The 25,861-nt window shown below is 43.4% G+C and overlaps 1 protein-coding gene across 11 annotated transcripts in view; it reads left to right on the plus strand.

Moving 5' to 3' along the window:
• CDKL5 (cyclin dependent kinase like 5) overlaps window positions 1-25,861 on the plus strand; it is a 2,489,742-nt gene that overhangs the window by 2,248,884 nt on the left and 214,997 nt on the right. For all 11 annotated transcript variants that reach the window (XM_069636841.1, XM_069636839.1, XM_069636845.1 and 8 more), the window contains one exon: window positions 14,793-14,898. In XM_069636841.1, coding sequence (XP_069492942.1) covers window positions 14,793-14,898 — 106 coding nt within the window. The remainder of the gene's footprint in view (window positions 1-14,792; window positions 14,899-25,861) is intronic.

Here is a 25,861-nt window from a genome sequence, read left to right on the forward strand (position 1 = left end):
GTGCAATATAGCTGAAAATCCTCAAAATGATTATAGCTATCACACTCGTACACATACCACCCATCTTACACTAACAGCAACGATTTATGCACATTAGTGTCCATATGCCATGGTGCTTGGCACTCGAAACCTGCAATTCCTCAAAAGAATTATGCTAAATACCCTTCAATACAACATATTACCACACTATATTGTCACTGTTTCACTAACCCATTTACATAACAGAACAGTGCCGTTTAAGATGCATGTATATCTTCTATAAACACACTCATTTGCATCCTCACAGTGCCCCCATTCTACAGATTCACATCGCACCAAGGCACTCACCATCCTGCACATGCAAAATGCTCCGTCAGTTTTAAATAGGTATATTAAAGTTCCAAACTACCCAACATTATGGCCGTTACTCTCTGCACAAGCCTATACCCCACCATACTGTCATGACCTAAAAATGTCACCTTATTTGTTGGCTGCTACCTGTCGCCTCACTAACTGAGAGGGAGCGGCATGCCAGCATCACAATACACCGAAAATGTCTCTCTCGTATCACAGGTTTCCCACGTTCTAAGCATTGTTCATTCCTCCTCACCTCGCCAATAACAATTCCAAAGGGACTTGACATCAATACCCACTGTCACGAAATCCCTACTTACTGGAGCTCTTTTCCGCATTTGAAAGCACTTTTCCAGCCCTGGGATTAGCTGCTCAGGGCTTCCTGATCACGTGCACAACAAAGATCCTTTATTCATAATAGACGGCACGCCTTAATATAGCTGCACACATATATTGCTTGCTTCCTTCCTTCCTTCTAAGACACATGTCTTGCCAAACGTCAGATTCCTTAAAGTACTTTCCCTTTCACATCCTTAGGGCAAACAGCACTTATAAAACGAAGCTCTAACAATGGCACATTCCAAAGAACATTCTACGCTTCACCATCTCCCCCTGCTGCATGTGTGACATCATCAGTCACTACTGCTCAGCAGGGCTATGCAGAGGTTGATAGGCCAACGGTCGTTCACTTCCCAGGAGACCTCGCCACGAAAGGCTCATAAATCACCAGAGTTTCAGACAGCCAAAAACATGATGTGCACGATAAGCACAATATGGTGCTGCCAGTCTCCCATAACTTCAAAGCCTGCAATTATCTCGTGAGAAAGACAGCGTTTAAAACAGCTCCTCATTGCTATGAGTGCACAAGACATGGGAGTGACGTGTAGTCAGGCAAACAGTCCTCGTTGTTCATGTCAAATTCACATCCATTTCCCAAACACAGAGCATCGTCTCTTTTTTTCTATTGCCATTCTAACTTTATAAAAAAAAACGTAGAGTAGCATCACATTCCTCCCAGTGGGCTAGCTCTTCATTACATCTCACGGAGGACCAGGGTACAGCGTTTGCTTTCAACATCAATTTCCCAGTATTTACCAGTATTATCCTTCACCTGCTGGTCCAGCGCCATCTCCAGCACCCAGGGCAGAGCTCTGCCTCCTATTTAGGAGCTGCCCATCCAAAAAGGGGCCTCTTTCTTGGACTTCCCCTGAACCCTGGGTTGCAGTCCTCTTTCCTGCTCCTGGAGCTGATCCCTCTGCAATGGGGCCCAATTCCTGTTCCTGCCCCTGCGCTCTGGGGAGCCATGTCAGGGCTTCTCCCTGAAGACTCCCTTGGGCCCAGCTTGCCCACTACTTATGTGCGCCCGTCTCACCAAAGATGGGGCTTTAATCCTCCTGCTCCCCCCTGCACCCTGGGTGATGGGACTTAGAGTTTTTGGGGGCGGTGTTGTCCTTCTCCAGAAGCTTGTCCTTCCTGCACCCCCCGCAGCAGGGTCCTCAGTCCATCAGCTTGTGGCACGTAGGTTACCAAAGACCGACTCGTCGCCATTGTTCAAAAACATGGTTCCAGGCTCTTTAAGATTAACTTCAAGTAAGTTTATTTCCAGATACTTAGTTACAATCCACATGAAGGCATAAAGGACATTAGCTGTGACAAATGTTAGGCAGAAACCTGTGCAGTTCCCTTAGGGACCACTGCAAAAGATTTAGGACTACAGGTGGTTGGCAGTAAACCCAATTGGTAGCAGTCTGTACCACCCAGATTTACCTGGTAGCTGTGGCTGAGCAGTCAGACTTCTCTCAAGATGAATTAGGCAGTATATAGAGTATACACAATAGGTACTGAGATACAGTAGCACAAGCAAACACTGACCAGAGCTTTGGTGTAAAAAGTATATCATTTATTTAAAGACACACTTGTAAATTACACTAGCACAAAAAGAGGTAAGTAAATTCAACACACAGTCACTATTATATATATACAACCCTAATTACTTATTAGACAAGTCTTAGTGAGAAACACCACTTATTTTCAGACAGAGGTGAGCGCTTAACATAAGATGGCACTCTAATAAGTTATTTAAAAAGGGAGGGAAAAAGGCAGAGTTATGAAAGCACACAAATCTCAATACTTTTCAAAGAACCACAGTGAGGCAGGTTAGGCAAAGTCTACTGGAGAGCAAGGGAGTTCAAATGCCAGGCCCACTCTTAGAGAGAGCAAGCGAAATGTGTACAGGATCACACAGTGGTGTTATGCCCAAAGAGTCTTTGTAACTAGTTCACAAAAGATTGAGATCAAGTCAGGAAAAGTTAGTTAACAGGCCCCAGGCTAACCCAGGTTAGAAAGTCGAGGATTTACTGTCACCCCGAACGATCTGTCGCAAGGGAAGCCAGGCGGGACACAGTACCTGAAATGGGAAGAACGCTCCAGCGGGGGCAGTTGTTCCTGGCAGTCGGTGTTTCGTCCAGAGGAAGAGGAGGTCTCGACGTGGAGGAAAGATGAAGGTCGTTGCACTGCCAGGGAAGAAACGAGCCGCAGAGTTTCCCGGTTACAAGGTACTACCCTTTTCTTTGCGGTAGTGGTAAACCGTGGTATTCCGGTTGCCTGGGTGCTTGGCACGGGCAAGGCGGCCACGAGATGGTCCAGGAAGGCGAAAAGACGGGCAAACTGGTTATCCCCACCAGTCAAAGGAAGAAGACTCTCCGGACTGGAAATCTCCTCTGTCGTCGGGAAAAGTGGTGAGACGGTTCAGCAGGTCTCCACCGGTGGTGTCGTCGTTGCAGGTCGGCTCGGCTTCTCCCTGCTCGGATTCTTTAGGTCCTGTGGCGACTTCTGAAGTTCCAGTCTCCAAAGACCTGCTTTTATTCAGAAAACCCCCATTCATTCAGCCTAGCTGTCACTCAAACATGCTAAGTGGTGAGCCAGGCGGCTCACCACTTGGGCCAATCACACAAGAGTGCGACTTGAGTTGCCGAGGCAACTCAGTCCAGGGTGCTTAAACCCACTCCCACACCCCCAGTGGTTCCCAGACAGAGTGGCACCACTTTTGGGAGGCTTCTGTGGAGAAGCCCGCCAAAAAGTGGAACAAAGGGCTCGACTTGGGTTGGAGTCACAGAAGCGAACACAAATGCCATTTTGGAACCAAGTTTTGGTAAAAAATACCAACCGGTGAATTTATATTAATTTAATAAACCTGCGGTATGTTCGAGGCTATTTTAAAAAGTGGTAGCCTCGAAAAATGGGAAAATCCCATAGGAATATATTTGCGGTCGAATATAAAAAGTAGTATCCACTGCCACCGGCCAAAACTCAGTCGGGGTGGGACTGGACAGTGCCCCCTCGAACAACAGACCCCGGGGCAATCGAATTGCCCGACCAGTACGTCCACAATATGACGATTTGTACTGGTTCTGTTCACAATTTAAGACTAGTAAAGCCAATGGTGACTTTACATGCCCTGGGAGACAGTAGTCAGTCCCAGGGTATGGAGTCTATGTTTGGGACTCACTATGACACCCCTGGGTTACTGCACGGAGGGTGCTGTGTAACCCACATATCAAAAACACATGAAACCCTATGGGGAAAAGGACCCCATAGCCCATAGAACACATACAAAGTCAAAGGAACACCTTAAATCATGTCTAAGAGCTGTAACTGCCAGTACCCAGAACACTCACTCAGAACATTCCATCATCTTTCAATCATAAACATCCCAATGACATCACAAGCTACTTCACCTCAGACAGGCACAATACAACAAGAACATCTTTGAGCACTGCAAGTCAACTCGTGAACGTGCTACTCTGTGACCGCTTCGAGTGAGCTCGTCATTGTGCTACCTGTGAACATCTCCCTGTTCTCCTGCTACTAATTACTCTGCTTGCTGAATCCAACTGTTTGTTGGTCAAGGTAAGGGCATGTATCCTAATCATATCTCCTTCATTTGTAAATTTATATCTATTTCGAAGTAACATACTCAGTAGTGCTATGTTAATTTGTATCATTGCTATTGACTTGAGTTTCTTTTGTTATGTTACCGATATATCAATTTTTATCAGTGTCAATTTGCATCCTATTGCATCCTTCGCGGACCGTGTCTATAGTATAAGCATGTTTCCTTTTCGTGCATGATAGAACATTCAAGGGACGAGTAACATGTTCTGATTTTCGACACATCAATGAATCGTTTGTGAAATGTATCCCATAATACAGCTGCACACGCTGCACTGGTTTTGCTGTGGTGCCCAAAAGAAAGCGTGCAGTGAACAATGTATGGTCCAATTAATTCTTTCTCACATGTTCATGCAAAATCATTTTCTAATAATGTTGACCTTTATTTTTCAGAATTTACAACAATGCCTGCATGTTCTATTTTCGTTTGCCCTTCGAAGACCCATGACAAATCCGAAGGCATTACAATGCATGTATTCCCTAAGACTATTGATCGAACAAGAGAATGGGTCCTACATTGCGGATATCCACCGGAAAAGCTTGAAAGTAGAGTCAAACAAGTCTTGGAGGAGAAGAGGGGTCATCGATACCGCATCTGCAGCCTGCACTTCAACCCCGATATGTATGACACATCCTTGTACACAAAGAGAAATCAACTGAGAACAATTCAAAATTGCTCCCAAATGCTATTCTGACTTTATTCGTGAAAATGCCGCCACAGGTGAGTCACGCTTCCGGATGTAGCTTTACGCCTGTATTTTCTGTGTAAATGTCATTTATAATACTTTCGATATGTATGTGATTGAATAGCTGTTTAAATAATGACTATTTTGCTAAACATCAGTCCTTGTTTTTTAGAACCCACATATAAAATTGATTTATGGGGACAGATAACTATGCTATATTATGCATTTACATAAGCATAATTTTCTCTTATTCAGTCTCCTTACATGCCACGTTTTAATGTTTGAATTTCTAAATCTAATAATACTTTCCCTTTACAACTCCATGACTATCCACCGAATATGAAGCAACAAGATTCAACATCCATGTCTTGCTTGGAGTCATCAACCACTTTGAGCGCGTATCAGGTAATCTTACCTATCTATTCTGTTCCAGACTGGTTTTATGCACGGAATTCTAGATAATGTGATCATATTTTGCAACGTATCATTGCTTTACACAATGTTTATCGTGGTTTGATATTGATATGTACCTTTGTCGTCTTTCCAAATTGTTTGTCCAGTTACCAATATTTTCGTCCTTACTAATGCAAGTACTGTGTTTCAGGGAGATGCTGAAGCGTCCACTACAATTACAACATCCCTCGTAGTAGATCCGGTGACAGAGGTATGTGTCTTCACAGTTCAATTGGACGAGATAATCTGATCATATTTACATATCGTGTAATTGTTTTACACAATGTTTCATTCGTACTTAACTATTGATATGTACCTTTGTCGTCTTTCCAAATTGTGTGTCCAGTTCCCAATATTTTCGTCCTTACTAATGCAAGCACTGCGTTTCAGGGAGATGCTGCAGCATCCTCTACAATTACATTATCTCTTCTAGTTCCGGAACCAGACCTTGCAGTTGATCTGGAGCCAGAGGTATGCATGCTGACAGTACCATCTAATGAAAGAAAGTCGGTCTAATTATATGTGTAATGCAAATTACTTATTTTAAATGGATACTATTTTTTGTAGGGATGTATACAAGATCCGTATATTGAACGGGAGGCTCGTGGATCTGAGTCGGTGCACCAGCTAGCTGATGTTGATGTTAGAGTAAAGAAGGTTTCAAAGAAAAGAAATAAAAATAAGGTTAGTTATAAACACTTTATAATGTTGGCAATTGTTTTGTGCCGAGGCCTTCATTATATGCTTTTTTTAAATGTAAATTTTACAACACTGTATGTTGGATTTACACTGAACATCCCTTTTCCTATCTGTCCTGTAGTTGCCCGATGGAGTACGGACTATGCAGACACAGACAGCAATACAAATGACAGATGCTGCTTGCCAAACTATTTTCACCATGGAGGAACTATTAATTGAGGCGTGGCGTGTTCACACTCGAAATGTCTATGGCCAATGGCCAGAAAATGAATTTAATATGACCGGCGAATCCAGCAAAGTGTTTTTGGACCATTGCTACAATGCGCCTGCTCCGCCAGATGAAGCTGAAAGTGATTTTATAGAAGATAGTTTTACATTACTCGATGACCACTTGACACAATCGACACCCGCCAAAAAAATGCCCCCCCAAAAAACAGTCCACATTGTTTTCTCCTATCCATGGTCAAGTAACAGATGTTGAAATGACAGAGACTGAAGCATCAACACTATTGACCGACGAAACAGACAAAGATATCAACTATAGTATGTCCAGTTTGGCTGATATGTCCACAACTGTTCAGTCCGAAACAACAGTGTTACCGGATCACAGTCTAATAATAGAGGCCAAATACATAGTATTCGACAGTAGCTGGATGGAGATTATAAAGATGCTGAAATATGTCCATTCAGTGGGAGGGGAAATATGTGGGAAGCCATTGGTGAGCATGACTCATCTAACACAAGGCAGTAACCTCAAAATACATGCCACCTGTGAAAAGTCACATAAAACATTTTGATGGTCCACTCAACCGATGCTGGGGAAACATCCAGCTGGCAATCTACTGTGTGCAGCAGCTTTACCATTCAGTGGCTCTAGTTTCACAAAGTTATCCAGTTTCTTTCAGTTTGTGGGACTCCATTTCATTTCTAAAACACAATACTACAAATACCAATGTGATTATCTATTCCCTGCCATTAGTGAAGCTTGGAAAATTGAACAATTGGCTATTCAAAGTACACTCCCCGACAAACGGTTCAGGCTACCCGGCGATGGACAGTGTGACAGCCCCAGATTTTCTGCTAAGTACTGCACCTACCATTTTCAGGTCATGGAAAGTAAGAAAATTGTGAGTTCGGTGGTTGTGCAGGTGTCCCAATGTAAATCCTCAGTGGCCATGGAGAAACTTGGTTTTATAAAATCACTGGAAGATCTACAATCGAGGGGAATGCAAATCGACCTCATAGCCATGGACAGACACGTTTCAATAGGCAAGATAATGAGAGAGCAGTATCCAAATATTAAACATCAATTTGATGTATGGCATGTTGCCAAATCAATCAATAAAAAAATATCAGCTACAGGGAAAAAAAAGGTTTGGAAGGTATTTCACAATGGTCCCAGTCTTTCAGCAACCATCTTTGGTGAAGCTCTAAAACATGTGATGGGTCTGTGGAAATTCTACTGGACAAATGGCGGTCACTAATGCACCACTGTTTCAACATTCACCACTGGACAGAAAACCAACATTTTCACCAATGTGAACATGGCCCTTTGTCCCCAGAGCAGGCACGGAAGAAGTGGTTGATCCCATCTTCACCTCCACACAAAGCCCTTGAGAAGATTGTGTTTGATAAAACTCTATCAAGAGATCTGAAGGGACTCACAGAATTCTGTCACACAGGAGATTTGGAGGTGTTCCACAAAATGTGCCTAAAGTACAGGCCAAAGAGATTGCATTTTGACATCCAAGGGATGAAATCTTGGACTTTACTAGCGGTATTAGCGCATAACGAGAAAGTAGGCCGGGAACAATCTAGGACTGCAGGAAACTTAGGGATGCTTCGCTACACTATGGCCTTTACGAAAAGAAGCAAAAAATGGGTTGTCAAACCAGTATATGAGAAAATGGAATTCGATTTTGTGAAAGATCTTATTGTTAATGTCGTTGAGATGCATACTCATGGAATTGCGCGCAAATCTGTTCAGAGCACAAATACATTGCCACAAAACATTGCCAGCGTGCCATATCCACCCAAAGCAGAGCTTGTTAAATTGTTCAAATCCCGGTTCAAATGATTACCGTCTGTTTTTATTTTTGCAAAAAATGTTTTTAGAAACTGTACAAATAAAATTTGTCTTTTGAAATCTATCATCCCAGTCCTTTTCTTAAAAAAATATTACAATTATTACGATTGCTTTCACATTTCACAGTTTAGTCGAGCTACTGTGGGACCTTCATTTTTCATGTTAATGACCAATGGGCAACAGTTTGTAAGAATATTTGGGTTTTGGCAGTTGCCTTGCAATAAAGTTGTGCAAAAAGCTGAATATCTGCTCGTCCTACAAAAGGGATTAGACCTAGGCCACAAAACATTCTAGGCACGCAAGAAGTACTGACTGTGAAAACATGCCATGGGGTAGGAGGCCATGAGATAAGCAGAGGTGGGCCTATTACTAGACACATTTTGACTCAGTTTTTGTTACATCGACTATAAATTGGGAATAGGGGGCATTCTGTCATTGGCAAGTTTCCCCTACAGCTCAGCAGCGCCACGAACAACGAGCAGTGACAGCCCCCAATTTCCTGTGCCTGTGGATCAAAATTAATGTTCTCATGGATGTGTTGACACGGGATGTTGCAAAGTAAGAATGTATGTTCATTTTGAGTGAAGGTCACCAGCTTTGAATTTTTGCTTGGGAGCTGGGAGGCCCACGCGTCCCACGCACAGTATAAGGTTCTATTGTTTTTTTACCTTGAGAGGCAGGGACCATTCTGAAAGGGATTGAATTGAAGGGGGCGTGTAATAACGTATGATATGATAAGGTTGCCCATTCCGAAACTGGACCTAGTTAGATATAAGTTCAGTTTATGAAAAATCATTGACACGAACGGAGGAGTCTGCATTACGCCAAGAGAATGGAAATGCCGAATATGTTGCAAGTTTCTCTTTAGACGATTTCATACCAGAACTAGTCGAAATACGAATAGCTGACCGTTATTGCTGGGTCACATTGTACTTGTTCGTTCTGTGTGGCATATTGCAATGAAGTGCTAGTACAACCTTTGTGTGCTGGGCTATCTACCGGGCACATGGGCAGGCCAGCATTGAGATGCATGTAGACCACCCCTCGTTTCTCTCTGGTTCTACGCTAATAAATCATTACATTGTTTTTGCACCTCAAATTCTTGCCCCAGTTTTCGCATTACGTTTAGAGCTCAACATACTCCATTGCACTATCCTCGGAATCAACTAGCGGAGTACTTTGATATTCCACGTTGTATTCTCTCGGTTCACATTGTGCCACCTCTGCGCTAATAAAGAAAATGATTCATTGTAATAAAGATCTGCTACTGAGACACATTTCTATTTTTATCTTTTGCAAACAGGTACATCGTGCCGTTCTGTGATTGTCATCTATTCCAGACCCCGACCGATGGATTCTTCAACCGCCAGCTGCAGCTACATGTCAATCACTGGATCTACTTAACCGTCTTTTGGGACGACAGACAAGGTCCAATATGCCCGTACGTGGAACCAGCGATTAGGAGCAACATGATAACCTTTACGGTGGTCTAATGCCAAGTTCATGCACCAGCTTTGCAATTCACTGTGCGACCGAAGTGCTTCATTTAGACAAAACGAACACCCTGTGTACACAAATGGAACAGCGCGTGACTCACAATAAACATTTGCGGATTTGCGGAACGAGAGCAAAGAAAATAGTTCAATTTTCATTGATTATGTCAGACGCCGAATGCTATCGAAACATTTAATGTGAAATAAATGTACTTTACCAATTATACAGTCTTGCTGTTTCCGTTTAAAGTACAGTTTCATATTCCTAATTGTGACGTGCTTTGCTGTGAGACGATGTGTGTTTTTTTTCTGGGTTCTGCGTCTAGTCGCGTAGATGACGACTGGGCGCTTTTGGCTACGCTGCCCAGTAACGTCACTGAGAGAGGTGTCGAATATCAATGATTTGGTGATGTCAGGCTCAGGGGCGGGAGATATGATTTAGTGCCGCAAACGCAGGTCACCCAGGGCGATACGGCAAGTGATGAGATTCTCACAAGATGGCCGTGCCCTGCTGCCTGATTTTGCTTGTGTTCAAGAGACGAAAACTTGGTAAGGTGCATAGGAAATGTTTGTACGATCGATCGAATTATGGTTAAAAGCACATGGTCGAACCATAGGGACAATAATATTTTCTGACCGAACCATTCCTTTAAAAGCCAGGACGGCTTAACAGTGAACACTAGACAAAGGAGAATGTAAGATCTCTGTAAAGTCTTGTAGAGGAACATTCCAAAAGAACCTGCAATATATGATCCTGATGTTAGTGATTCGTAGAGTTTCTTGCTGTTAAATAGGATTAGTTTAAATCTGCAGAGGACACGTTCTGCACTTAGACATTATCCGTTTGAGATGATAGTACACAATATTAATGCTGGATGGGAAGTATTAATCAATATTCAATATTCAATAAGTTATAAGCCCAAATAATATGGTGACAGAAAAGTAAAATGTGTGAGTAAGCCAATGGCTTGTCCTTTAATGACGATTTTATAACTACTGCCTAGCTAGTCAAAAGAAATTACATCTTTGGCAATCCGTCTGTGTGTGTGTGTGTGTGTGTGGTTAGCTGTGGATGGATACTCACTTTTCTGAGAATGTCACTACTGCAGCCAGTTGGCTCTAGGGCACGTCTACACAGCAGTGCCATTTGGACATGTACATCTTAGTGTTTGCAGGCAGTCGTTGTGTGGCAAATGGGTATGTGATGGCTTCCTGACATTTGTGCCCTTAGCTGGGACTCGTTTGCCTTTACTTCCTTGTGGGGCTTGTGCCCCACATTTGAATCTAGTGCAACCAAAAGGAAAACGAGTCAACAGCTCAAAGCTGCCTCCTAAAGTACTTTTAAAGCTGATCAGATTGGGCTCCCCGCTGGAAGCTCCACTTTCATTTTGAGCGTAAATCGCACATAAAACACATTTGTAGTCCACAGACAATGCTCTAACTGCAGAACAGTATATGCCATTAATGTAGAAGCACTGCCGGCTTACTACACATGTAGAACTGAGCTGGGCAACTTGTACTTGCCTGCTCAGTACTTGGAAAAGAAATGGCACCACCCATCTCTGCTGTCAACAACAAAAGAACCAATCTTGGCTTCAGGGCTCAAGACAAGGGTACACAAAGTCCACGCTTTTTGAATTCAAATGACTTAAAGCCGACCTTCAGGGATCGAACCGCAGTATTCAGGTTTGTAGGCCGGACACTTCACAACTGCACTATATAACCCGAATAACCTGCTAAAAAAATAACAAAAAAACTAGAGGTGAAATGTCCCATTTCGGTACTGCAAGTTCCAGGGGAAACCTTTGAATTGGTTCTTGGAGTTTAAAACATGCACACCTTTTAACATTTTTAAAAACACTATTAGAAGAAAATATCCTCTTTGTTTTGTGTGTGCTTGATTTTATGAAAGGCACATGCCATTTGTTCTGTGAAATTTGGATGGTTATGCAAAGTCAATTTAATGAAATGTGCATATTTCACCTTAGTATGCTAATTTCTGGTGAGGTCACATCTCATTGCGTTTGCTGATGAGTCCCCCCACTTTTATTTTTAGGACTTGACCCCTGCTTGGCAAACCCTCTTATGTTGACTGTCAGGTCTGACTCTTGAAATTGGCTCGACTTTTGCAAAAATGTACTGCACTGTATGGGCCCACTGCAAAGTCACAGGTTTTTGTAACTAAGCATTGTGTGCAGTGTAGCTGGCATTTTGGTACATTTGTGTTAAGGTCACATTTAGAAGGTCTTGTTCAAGGCCATGCCACGTTCTCTGCAGCCTGCCTTAATCATCACTCTCAAATATATGACACTGCAAAGTCTTCACACAAGGCTTGCATTTGCTGAAGTGTTTCAGCGCCATCCACTGGAGAAAAGTGGCTGGGAATTCACAAGCAACTGCTGTGATTAGTTAGCGTAAATCGTACGCAAGAAAAAAATTATTATGGTGTTTCCACAAGATTTTACTGCATAAAAAGTTCCTATATGCATCTTATCTGGAGGGCTGTATGTCAGGAAGTCCAAAGTACATGTCTGTCTGTGTCTAGAAAACCTATACTTGCCCTCACGTCTATTTGTATACAATGTGTAAGAATGTCAGCATCAAAATAATAAGTGTTCAATTAACAGTTCAGAGCTTCTTTGAGCTCATGGTTGAAAAGGGTTTCCCTTCCCCAAGGTTTGAGATAGTTCACAATGCAAAGGGGCTCCCTTCCCCATGCTTTCAAGTCTTTCAACTTTTTCAAAAACATGATTCTTTATAATACTTCCCAGCTCTTCTGGTTGAGTTTGCCTTCACTCATTTCACAAAGTTAATTTCCTTAATTTCAGTTCACACAAGGTTCCTTTATATTTAATCAAAAGCTTCTTTGCAGCTATTTTAAGCAGTTTTTCCATAGGTGGGTGTCCTCGGTCTAGGCACAGTTGTTGGACCACACAGTCCACCCATTACAGGTCACGCAACCGACTCACCTGACTTGCTTCCATATGCACATTGCCACTATCTCAGCACCACAATGGTACTTGGTTTAGTCTCATCTCACATCCTCATGATGCTTTACCATTCCTTGTTTTGCCACTATTCACATGTTGCCTTTCCACATACTCTTGCCGATCTTGCCAATGCCTGTTTTCTCAAAGTACACAGTTCCTATATATTTCTCAAAGTACACAGTTCCTTTATATTGTCATGGCTCTTGCCAATGCTTGCTCTCTCAAAGTTCACAGTTCCTTCATATCACGAGATTCCACAAAACTGCTGTAATTCAGGTCGGTATTCAAAAACCCTTGCTTTCATTCTAAAAGTGCTTCTTTTCATTTATATCGACATCACACAAGTCTGACATGCTCGCCTACCGTCCTGGTATCCCCCTGCCCAGGCTTGCTCACTGGTCGGTGCTTGCAGCATTCCAGCGAGGCTTCAGGCTGCCACAAGCTCTCTCTCTTGTGCGGCTCCTCACTCTGTCTTCACAGTGGCTCTCCGGGTCCCACTACCGATGCGCCTCTCGCAGCTCGAGCCTCACTCTGCCGCTTTGACTGTTCATGCCGGTTCCTTCCCCATAGTCCAGCATGGCCTCCAACTTCCTTCAGCCTTGCTTCCAGCTGCTCACTCTGCATCTGTCCGGGGTTCTCGAGCACTCAGTCTGCCACGCTGCCAGGAGAGGTCTGCTCTCGTCCAGCAGTCCGTAGATCTGCTTCCACAGCTGACTCTTATTTTCACTGTACTTGCTACTTTTAAACTTCCTGCCTGGTTCCAAAGGACTAGACCACTAATTGCCAGCTTGGGAGGTCTGCATTGCTCTTACGTGCCTCCTCCTCGTCCCAGTACCTGGAGAGAGAGAGAGAGAGAGAGAGAGAGAGAGAGAGAGAGAGAGCGCGTACGTGTACGTACTGGGACGAGGAAGAGTAAAACCAGAGCAATAGATGGTATCTATTGGGGGATGTTTTACTGGAAAAATAGTGAAGTGACGGGCAATAGCCTATAAAGTTCTTGCGGGATGTCGGACTCCTTATGAAAGGGAAATGTGGGGGATACCATGTCTCACGCAAGGGTGCCTTGCCTCCACTCCCCAATTATCCCCCACCCATGTAGTCCTCCCTTGCATTTCCACTCCCAGGCTCAGGATCCGATAGCAATGGCCTTTCCCTGGCCATGTGGGAGGAGGATATCTGGAGGAAAAAAGTTATGATGCCCTCAGATTCCTCACAGTTATATAGATAGATCAGTAATATAATGTAGCATTGGCCCAAATCCAGGTGGGTGCTACCAGACAGGTTGCATAACGGTTTCATACAACATATGGCATCTAAACAGCAGTTAGGCCTTGTGGTTGCCACCCACACTGGTTCAGCTAGCACAGCCTTTGCAGATAATATATGAATAACAGAATAACAGGTGAATACCAAATATGCCAAAGATAGAGAATGATGAGTTGTGACGTCAGGTTGCTGGAGCTGGCAAGATCTGCCAGGCTTGGAGTATGTGTACACTGTAAAGAAATGGGTTACACAGAATGGGCCTTAGGGAAAGCCTATGCATATTCTGCCACCATCTTAGTGCTAGCATTTAGATAGTAGGGGTTCCCGATCGCTAGTTGCCAATCCAGGGGTTTAGGGTGGCCTATCTTAGAGGGGAGGGAGCCCACAGGAGGCTGAAAGAGGGAAACCCATTAGTGTACCCTGCCCGCAACCTGACCAGAATGAAAAATGTAATTTGTAGTATTTGTAAAATAAAGACTCTTGAGTCATCCTTTGGAGTGGGAGTTTGTAACGCCATACATGAAAATGTGCACGTTGATTTCCATAAGATGTTGCTTTATTTAATTCTTTACACAGCATTGGTTGTTGTGCCTTTCATTCACTTTACGTTGTATTTTAAAAAAAATGAATATCTAAGAGGTCTTTGTGTGATTTTATTTTTACTTAAGACAGGAACCACAGTGCACCAAACAACTCGTAAAAACTAATATTTTAGTCTTATGATGCAATTGTGTCTAGAAAACAATGTATAGGTATTCCTAACAGACATCTTTTCAAAGTTGCCTGGTTCATAATCCATCTGGCCTAAACATTTTACATTCTTGTTTGCTTATAGGGTGCAGTGTATCATGACATCCATGCTGAGGATGGTTCATCTTCAAAAGAAAATAGACACATTTATAGTGACACTGTGCCCAGAAGAGTCGGAAGCTTTTACAGAGGTACTTTTAAATTTTCCTTTACTAACTGTGTTGTATTCCTTCTCTATGAGAATCAATTTGATGTGTGATCTTTGAATGTTGGGGTAATATAATGTAATGCCCAGTTTATTGATAAGTAGTGCAACCTTTGCAGGCTGTACATCAATTCCGGTCAGTACATAGGTGGCAACAATGACTGCAAGCAGCATCACAAATGCAATGTTTTGATTTTGGGGGTTAATCAACCCTTTTCAGGCCCCTTCATCTTCAAAGTAAATGAACCTGTTGTATACACACCCTGGTTTGCTAGATTGTACAGCATAATTGGTGATATTTGTTACCATTCCCAGGGCAACTTAAAATCACCCTAAACGTTAAGTGGAGAGACAAGTTTCATACCTATGGGCTCTGCCATTCTGCTCCAGCCCCGATTCATCCTGATGCTGGATGTGTGAGACTGCTCTAGTTGCATCCACCATACCAAATGTTCTCTCGAGTGGCAATATCGAGTCATATAAGACTCCTACCTCTATATTATTTTTCATTACTAACGTAAACAGGGAATCTTTTAGACGGCACCCACCTTTGGCTTCAATCCATGTTTGCTGTACAAAACGATATGTGTACACTAGTCTTAAAACTCTATCTAGCATATCTGATGCGACTGGAATTATTTAGTGTTATGTGAGCCATTTGTGGAGGGGGCTTTTGGGGCCAGGGATGTCGATGACCAATGTGAAGAACTACTCCAGGCAGGTGTAAGATCTTGCAGGGTGTCTCTCCTCTCCACAGCCTCCTTTGTCAAACCACCTCACAGGTTGAGGGGTCCAGGAACAGATTGCTGTTGTAGATGAGAAAACCTTTATTCAGTCTTTTTTGTTTATCTTCGAGTCTGACCCACATACAGACAGATCAGCTGGGGGAGCTGTACTTGCCACTATGCTCATAGAGCAAAATGACTGTTCAGACATATGTAACACACAGTAACCTGAGGACCGCTATTGCAAGGAAGCGTACAATTGCCATCGAATCAAGTGCTGTTGGTCCACTTACAAGCCTGGACGTCAAGTGCCCATCTAAAGCTCAACCCTACAAAGACCGAATACATTCACCTACGAAACAACACCAAGCATTCACAAGAATTGGCTGACTGCGATTGGGGTCTGCAAACTGCAGCGTTGAAGCACTGCACACACAAAAACCGCCATGCTTAGGCCGATGCATAGTTTTTACGCGAGCAGGCATGATGTACTGAAGAGTAATAGGGCTAATCTTTCTTTTCTTGAATGAATCCACGCAACACATCCACAAAATCAAAGTATTGAGCTATAATGTCACATCTCTAAGCTGCCTTTGGCAGTGACCTGTGTGGCATTTTTCATCTGTATAGCCGCAAGTCCAATGCCATTCCTATTATCCTAAATAATATTGTGATCAATATAATTATGTATTTGCTCAGCCAAGTTTTCAAAGAAAGCTATAACATCTAAATTAGGTGCATACATTTTTTATATCTCTTGTTTTTCCCCAGTTATTTCCCAAGTCACCACCAGTACTTGTCAGTGGCTTTGTCGTATGTTACTATTGTAAATCTGTTATACTTCTGTATCAGGGTTGCCACTACCCTTGATCCTGACACACAGGTTGAAAAGTATTGTTGGTTTCCCCATTTGGGGGGAACATTTAACTTTTACTCCTGATATAAATGTGTTTCCTAAAACAGCAATATTTCAACTTTGTTGATTAGCGTATTCAGTTATCTGACAGCATTTACTGTTGTCATATCCCCTGTTATTTTCCTTGTCATTACTGTGAATTTCTTAAATGCATACTGTATGTTTTAACTGTTGCATGCTGATATTGCATTGCATAACTGTAAGGGCTTTTTTTTCTTTTTATCTTATTTAGTATTTAGCGTGCTTCCCTTTTACTTTGTAACACGTACCTTATGAACACATAAACCATGCAGCTCTTCCTCGTTTATTACTGACTCTTAATGGAGGAATTTATCATGCTTATTATATTTTCTATTTGACAAATGTATAGTGTATTTTAGAATTTGGTTCCCTGCTTTTTATTGTTAATTGTGGGAAAGGTTTGTACTTTAAACTGTAACACACAATAATTAAAAAAGAAATAATAAATATATAGTTTTGCCTGATTTGGTGCCAGCTAGGCGGCAGCCATACATATCCGCTGCACTTCTTATGGATGATAGCTGCTGGGTGTATGGTCGTTTTTGCCTTAAGGTGCTAAGGTGGTAACTCGGTTGTCCTCTTCAGTTGTTATTCCCTTACGAAGTTCCAGCTCCTTTGTTTCTCCTCGATGACCTTGGCTTCTTCTCCATCAGCTTCAACTTTGGCAGGTACAACATAAAATATTCCAATCCAATGTCTTGAATATTCTTTTCTCATCGTTAGTGTGCCCGCATGGGCTCTCGTGTTGCTGGGTACAGTGACAAATTAAGAGACGTATTTACACCAAGACTCACTAGGACCAGGCCTAGGGTGGCAGATTGCCAGAGTAGCAGTATGCCAGAGGAGCAGTATTTTATTGCAGTTTATTTTCAATTTACTGGTTTTCATTTATTTTAATATAAAGGCAATTTTGTGAGTCTGGCTGATCAACAACATTTCCCAAGTATTTTTGAGCAGTGAGCAGTAATTCCAATCTGACAGTTAATGTCTTTTCTGGCCAAACATACATATGCTTTATATTTACAAAAGCTTTGTTACGGTGACTTTTGTTTTAAAAGGAACAGAAAGGGAAATGAGTACCAAACCCAGCGTGCTGTAGGTATCTACAACTCTCACAGACATATGACAGATATAAAACTCTTTGGCCATTATTATCTTCCCAGAATGCTCATTAATATGCAAAACAGCCAAAACCTCATTGGTTTTATTGGTGCCACTTCACATTATCTTTGGAATTCTTTCTATTCAATACACACATACACTGTGTTAAGCAATTAATTTTCTATTCAAATACACAACATACATATTTTATACGGTTGCATAAATGAGGGTTTTCCCTTCAGAGAAGTAAAGGTTAAAAGTGATGCATCATTTTGCAAAATTAAATGCATACCTATGCTTAAGTCAATCACAGAGTTCCTACAGGTGGCACTAAAATGGTGTTCAGAACCACTGACTAATTTTCCTCTCCAGCCCCCCATTTCAGCGGTCTGTGGCCCCCCAAAAGGTGCAGGCATGGAAGAGATCATAGAGAAGTTAAAATGGTGAAGAGTAATTCTAAATACACAAGTGCATCAAGAACCCTGTGAAAGGCTACCCAAAGCCGTAGAAGCCCCAGAACAAAAACTGTGTGCCAAAGGTACACACTGTTTCACAGCTGTCAAGAAGGTGTCCTGTAAAGATAACCATTCAGCCATCGTTACAGAATCTGCTCAGTGTTAAGCAGGCAAATGGCATCCCTGCTTGGTTTATCATGTTTCTTTGATGACATTCTGCTGCACACTCAGTACTACCAGGAGAACCAAATCCAAAGTATGTAACACAATGCAAAACTGTGATGTGTATAAGTTATCTTTTCATGAATTATATTTTAAATCCAAGGTAGGACTTCTACTGTGAAGCAGTACTTCAAACGACAGCAGGACATCTTTATCTATACCCACAAATCTCAAAATGTTCTTATATTGTTCACCCCAACCAATTCTACAGAGTTAAAAAAACATTATAAATTACCTTAAAAGCATGCTGGCAAGACTCATGGCATAAACCACACACACACAGGTAATATTGTGCTGGAACGCCTGATCCATTGCTCAATTTTACTCTTAGAGTGTTGGGTATGTTGGACAATGCACAAACAGCAATTATGTAACCAGTATGTACCACTTCATTTGTTATAAAAGGTGCCTGCATTGTGCAGCTAAGAGAAATGCTGTTGCTTCCCACACATGAATGTTCAGGGTCACCATTATCCATTACTTCACTGTGAGAATGCACAGCCAAGTGCAAGAACCTTCTCCAACTTTCTTTACTGATGTTTTTATGCTCAGGCAGAGTTTACAAACTTCACTTGTGATTTTGCCATATTTGAATGGAGTTCCAGCCCAAGGGATTGGAAGTACATCGGCTGCAGCAAGTAACTTGCCTTACTTCCATTTTGCTCTCTGCTAACACCAGAGCTGTAACCATGAGAAGGGGGTTCAGTTCATTTTTTTCAATATTTGTATACGATGTGTCTGTACCACTTGCATATATTTCATATGTAAAGTTGACCATTTGACAAGACCGGATTTAGAAATGTCGTTATGTTGCATTAATGGTACAGAGTCTAGGTGCTTCTCAGAGTGACAGCAGGCAATTTGGGAGAGAACTCAGATATTAGCATTGAAACTAAAATTCCTCTTCGCAACCGTCTCTCACTTGTGTCCAGTTGGCAGACCGCTTATGTTCTTATCACTTCCTCTAAAAAATAGTTTTCTGACCTAATAGACAATGGACTGTAACAAGTACCTTTAGTGCACTCAAGTGTAGAACACACTGCCCTCCAAATCCTGGGCAGCAGATATCTGAAAAACACTCTTTAAACTAACAAAACATAGAAGATTACAGACTTTAATTATTAGAGAGTAAGCAATAACTTTCTAATTCCTGCAACCTTAAAAAACATCTTTGTAATGTTATGGAGCCGAAATGGGGGACACCATGTGGGTGAAGGGGTGTAGTTCTGACAACACAGACAGAGTTTGTTGAAAGGGCAGAATCTGGTGAAGGTGCAGAGTCTGGGAGAGATGGAGTAAAATTGGGGGGCCCATGCACTTATTTGGGCCCAAGGCAGCAGAATCCCTAAATACGCTGTTGACAATGTGGCACTACCAAGCCACAGTGTTACTTTTTCCCTTGCTCTGCTCTACAATACATCTGTCTGTAATTTAAAATTCTAATGACAGCAGCCCTTGGGGGAGCACCCGGAGGTAGCCTAAGGGGGCCAGCAATAAATGAGTATGTCCATTCAGAATTGAGTGCAATAATTCTTTAATGTACTACAATTTTCCCTTTAATTTGTGTCATTTCTGGCAGTCTACTCGGCCGTACGATATTACTTCTGTACTTCCCTTGAGACCCTCTGCTTCTGCTGCTAGTTTTTTCATATCTGCAACTTGTTCACTTCTACCATTTTGGTTATAGATGTTTTCCACATTGCTTGTTCTGCTTGCCACTTCTGTCATGTGCTTGCCAGTCTCGTCCATTTGAACTGAAGAGAATTCCACTTTATGCGTTTGTGTGCCAATTTTCAGGCCCATATTCTCTACTTGATTTGAGTGCTTCCAATATGTCCATAATGATGTTATCTCTGTCTATGCCCGCTATCAAACCATGCCATTCCACCTCATCCCCCATACCGCTGTCATGGCTTTGTCTTTGAATTGGCTGCATGTAGGGATGATTTTCTATTACACATTTGATGCTTTATTTGAAGTACATCATTTATCTTGCTTTCTCCAGGGTATTGGTGTTGACCACCGCTATGGTGAGAGTCCCCGAATGAAGCTTCTGGTTTTTATGATATGTTCTGCATTCTTTCCTCTCTCCTCACTGTCCCTACAAAGTGAACAGTATAGTGCCTTGTATCATATGTTGCATGTGTTACATTTTGGTGTCAGTCTTTGTTGACCTGAACCTCTGGCTGTCTAAAGCAGGCTTTCGCTACTTCCTCAAGTCAACTATAGCACGCGAAAAGTTAATAATGGAAAAGGAGCTGGTGCTATATTTCTAACTTGTTCCAGTGTCGCCCACTTTCAAGCCCACTTCTTCCACTAGTCTTACACTCTACGCTTTTTCTACCAATTGTTCCCTTACTTGCAACCTTTTTTCTGAATATCATCATACCCCAGTGCCTGGGATTTACCTCTGCTTCTTCCATTATCTGACGTGACAGAGTCACGGTTATGATCCTGTCAAGAGGGTAAGGGGATAAGGACCCTTCTCAACAAAAGGAGGATGCTCTTCAGAGCAAAAATCAGAACCAGTTCTGTCACAGATGTGGGAAGTTGGAATTGGGAGGAGGGTGACAGGTCCCTGGAAGAAACTGTGCCTTGAATGTCACCACTGGTACTGCTCTGCTTCCCATTACATTTTCTGGCAATTGTTCTCTCTTTTCCATTTCAGAACTCCCAACTCCCACAGTGCACCTGGGAGCATCTGAGAAAACCTGGGGCCGAGAGAACGAAATCAAGAACAGCCAAGAAAGAGAGATGGTATTTCCCTTTCAAACAGAAATGCCACCCTACATCAGACCCAACAACCCCAGACTGACCCCAGGTGAATGGAGGGCCAGCAGAAAAATAACTGGGAGTGAGAGGAGACTGCAGTTGGAAAAAGAGACTCAGAAACCCTCCCCAAACCAAATTATCAAAAAAACTCACCAACAACTGAGCATAGCCAGAGGGAGAACTAGCAACCCGAGCCCATGGCTTCTACCACACCAGATATCGTTTCCAAGACTGCTGGAAAAAGGGAAGGTGCTTGGAGGGTTTTTTAAAGCCTCCCACCTATATAACCCAGTTCCTGGGGAAAAGACATGCAGATATGGGTTCCTAAAGTCAGGTAAGTACTGCAGCCAACAGGAGGGGGCCACAGAACCAGCTACCAGAGTATAAAGGAGGTAGAAGTAACAAGTGTGAATTGCAGGGGTGGGGTGGGGACAGGAGGTGGTGTGATGGTAGACCTAGAGACCAAGAAGAGGACAGTCTGAGATGCTGGAGTTGGTGGCAGAATTTGAGCAGAATGAAATTCAGGTAGTTTCCAGTTCGTGGTACCAGTTTGTGTGTAATGTAGTGTGAGGAGTGGAGCTGCGTAAAAGGTGAGGTGAGAGCTAAGGAAAGATGAGAGGGAAAAGTGTAAATGGGAAGTGAGAGAGAGTGTGTGTGTGTGAGGGGGAGTGAAGAGAGTGCAGCACGGTAGTTCAGTATAAGTGAGGGTGGAGTAAAGCAGAAGGAGGAGTGAAGGTAGTAGTAAGAGATAGATGGAGAAGGGTATAAGACATGGCTGTAGAAGATGGGAGTAGTTGTAGTAAAGGCCATCTGTGACACTGACTGTGTATTTTTCTCCTTGCTGCTGATGGCCTCCTCCCAGTTGATGGCTCCATGTTGGTGCTGTCCACTGCTGCTTATGGAAGCGTCTGCTAGTTGCAGAAAAGTGACTCTGCCGCCCTTCACCAACCACATGTTGGTTAGTCGTTGCTGATCAGGGCCGCAGCCCAGCATGTAAAGGTTCCCAGACTGCAGCAGCGAGTGAAAGACCCTCGAGCACTCGGTTAGTGCAGACATTTTGTAGCAAGCTTATTGAGTCCACCGGGAGGCACTCGGTCATCTCCATCCCTGTATCCATCATGGTTCACAACTCAGAGTAAGCAATCAGGATCTTCCATCCTCTATACGCAGCCCCACATGCTTCAGGCCCCTTACTTGGCTTCCGGCCCCCCTTCGCGCCTAGGGCTATCTAGTTTTCCCCTGAGGCAGCACTATATTATACAATCAGGGCAACCCTTGGCTCCTCATTGTGCCTTCCTTTATATATTTTGTCAAATACTGCAATAATTTGTTACAGGATTTCCCCTGCACCGGACTTCCATTTTCATGCACATATCTTGGCTGCCATTCCAGACTTCATCCCTAATTCGATGTCTTTTATGACCTTTGTTTGCAGCACCCATTCAAGTAAATCTTTCAAGTGGTCTCCAGCTTTTTAATTTTTTTTTAAATATTTCTTTTTATTTGAAGTTTTGGTACAACAACAACAATAAGTCTATAGGAAAGAGAGACAATCAATAGTAAGCATTCCGGTTCTCTCCCCTACCCCAAATGAATCCCCTTCTTTCGCCCCCCACCTCCCAGTTCCCACACTTGCTCCTTCCTGGTAACGGTATCGTCTGAACCAACTGAAACCTCAAATAAGGCCCTCACTTGGGTTGAAGTGGCGCACAATTTGATTATCTCCTTGGCCACCTCACAGGTATTATGTTACACCAACTGATAACACATGTCTTAGGGTAGTCTCCAGGGTGAGGAACCCCACGCCTGCTATAGGTATTACCTATGAGCCAATCATTCATCACCTTCTGACTCTGTGATTCTCATTGTTCCTGATTTCAAGTATGTACACATGAATTCCCCCCACATCCTCTCATGCCGGACTCCCCTACCATGGAGCCCAGCAGTTATTCTTTCCATGATACATATGTTCAGGGCCACAATGATCCAATCCCTTTTACATGGGGTATGAGCACATTTACACTTGATCACTAAGCAGGCCCGTGTGGCAAGTAGAAGAGGCGCCGCCAACGCTGTCACCCTGACCTGCTCCCCATCTACTTCCTCCATGCCAAACAAGATTCGAGTGGGCGATTTGGATCGAGGAATCCCATCTAGGTCTTTGATCCATCCCAGGACTTCGTCCCAGAATACTTGTATATGTGGGCATTCCCACCACAAATGCCCATAATCAGTACTGGCTCTGCACAAGCGCCAGCAGGAGGAACCCGCAGTCTTTGAGAGTCTGACAGGGTCTGTTGGGCAGAAACCTGTGCAGTTCCCTTAGGGACCACTGCAAAAGGCTTAAGACTACAGGTGTTGGCAGTAAACCCAATTGGTAGCACTCTGTACCACCCAGATTTACCTGTTAGCTATGGCTGAGCAGCCAGACTTCCCTCAAGAAGAGTTAGACAGTATATAGAGTATACAAGATAGGTACCAAAATACAGTAGCACAAGCAAACACTGACCAAGCACTATTATTATAAGTAAGTTCAAAACACAATCACTGTTATCATATGTACAACCCTTATTCCTTATTAGACAAGTCTTAGTTAACACCACTTATTTCCAGACAGAGGTGAGCGCTTAACTAAAGATGGCACTCCAATAGGTTTAAGAAAAAGGGAGGGAAAAGGCAGAAAGTAGGAACAGCACACAACACAATCCTTCAGAAGCACTTAGCAAGGCAGGAAAGTCAAAGTCTACTTGTGAGCAAAAAGTTCAGAGGCCAGGCTCCCTTCTGGAGAGAGTAGAGAGCACCACTGTGCCCAGGATCACGAAGTTTAAAAGGCTTGGAGAGTCTTGCAGAGAGTTCAGAAAGGAATCAGTTCAGTTTAGAAAAGTTCAGTTAGCCAGCCTATGGCCAACCCAAGTGGCAAGTTGAGGCTTTAAGAGTCACCCCCCACAGACCATTGCGAGGGAGGCCAGGCGGACACAGTACCTTTAAAGTAGAGCGGATCCTCCAGCGGGGGCAGTTGTTCCTGGCAGCGGGTGCAAGTCACAGCGTCGTCCAGAGGAAGAGATGATCTCGACGTGGAGGAAGGCTGATGGTCGTTGCACTGCCAGGGAAGAAACCAGCTGCGGAGTTCTCCGGTTAAAAGGTACTACCCTTTTATTCGCGGTAGTGGAGAAAACGTGGTATCCCGGTTGCCGGGGTGCTTGGCACAGGCAAGGCGGCCACGAAATGATCCGGGAAGGCGAAAAGGTTATCCCCACCAGTCAAAGGAAGAAGACTCTTTGGATTGAAGATCTCCTCTGTCGTCGGGAAAGGTGGCGAGATGGTTCAGCAGGGCTCCACCGGTGGTGTCATCATTGCAGGTTGGCTCAGCTTCTCCCTCTTTGGATTCCTTGGTCCTGTGGCGATGTCTGAAGTCCCAGTCCCCAAAGCCCTGCTTTTATGCAGAAAACCCCCATTCATCAGTCCTAGCTGTCACTCAAACATGCTAAGTGGTGAGCCGGGCGGCTCACCACTGGGCCAATCACACCAGAGTGCGACTTGAGTTGCCAAGGCAACTCAGTCCAGGGTGCCTAAACCCCCTCCCACACCCCCTGTGGTACCCAGACAGAGTGACACCACTTTTGGAGGCTTCTGTGGAGAAGCCGGCCAAAAAGTGGAACAAAGGGCTTGACTTGGGTTGGAGTCACAGAAGCGAACACAAACGCCATTTTGGAACCGAGTTTCAGCAAAAAATACCAACCGGTGTATTTATATTAATTTAATAAACCGGCGGCATGTTCGAGGCTATTTTAAAACGTGGTAGCCTCGAACAATAGGAAAATCCCATAGGAATATATTCGCGGTCGAATATAAAACGTAGTATCCACTGCCACGAGCCAAAACTCAGTCAGGGGGGACTGGACAGTGCCCCCTCGAACAACAGACCCTGGGGCAATCGAATTGCCCCGACCAGTATGTCCACAATATGATGGTTTGTACTGGTTCTGTTCACAATTTAAGACTAGTAAAGCCAATGGTGACTTTACATGCCCTGGGAGACAGTAGTAGTCAGTCCCAGGGTATGGAGTCTATGTTTGGGGGTCGCTACGACACCCCTGGGTTACTGCATGGAGGGTGCTGTGTAACCCACATACCAAAAACACATGAAGCCCTATGGGGTAAAGGACCCCATAGCCCATAAAACACACACAAAGTCAAAGGAACACCTCAAATCATGTCTAAGAGTGGGAGAAAAAGAGTCTCACTCTTAGCAGGAGAAAAAATAAACCTCAAAAATCCAGCAAAGCTGCTGGGGGACTCGCTAGGTTTGGGAAATTAGCTTTAACAGAGAATTCTCCCTAACAGGGTGATATTGCCATCTATGTAGTAGCTTGACGGCATGCAGTTTGTATTGGCTCCAGATCTATGACTTAGAGGCCCCCCTACATATCCTACCTCACAATTCTGGGTCTATTTCCCTCCCCATGTCCTTTTCCATCTCTGCCTCAATTTATCAGTAGACCTACCACCTGTGACCACAAGTTCCGCATACATTGTCGAAATTATGCCCTTCATTTCAGTGCTTTTGTCCAGCAGTTTCTCAAAGGGCGTAAGGTCCATCTGTATCCTGTCTCTCAATGGTCTGTCCGTTATCACCCCCTTTGGTTGAAGGTATGAGAATACTGATAGTGGTCCTATGCCGAGCACTTCCTGTAGTTCAGTTATGGTGATGAAGTTACCATCCCTCCACAGTTGGCC

This window comes from Ambystoma mexicanum, chromosome 7p, assembly GCF_040938575.1.
Source record: "Ambystoma mexicanum isolate Mex_15411 chromosome 7p, UKY_AmexF1_1, whole genome shotgun sequence".
Taxonomy (NCBI): Eukaryota; Metazoa; Chordata; class Amphibia; order Caudata; family Ambystomatidae; genus Ambystoma; species Ambystoma mexicanum.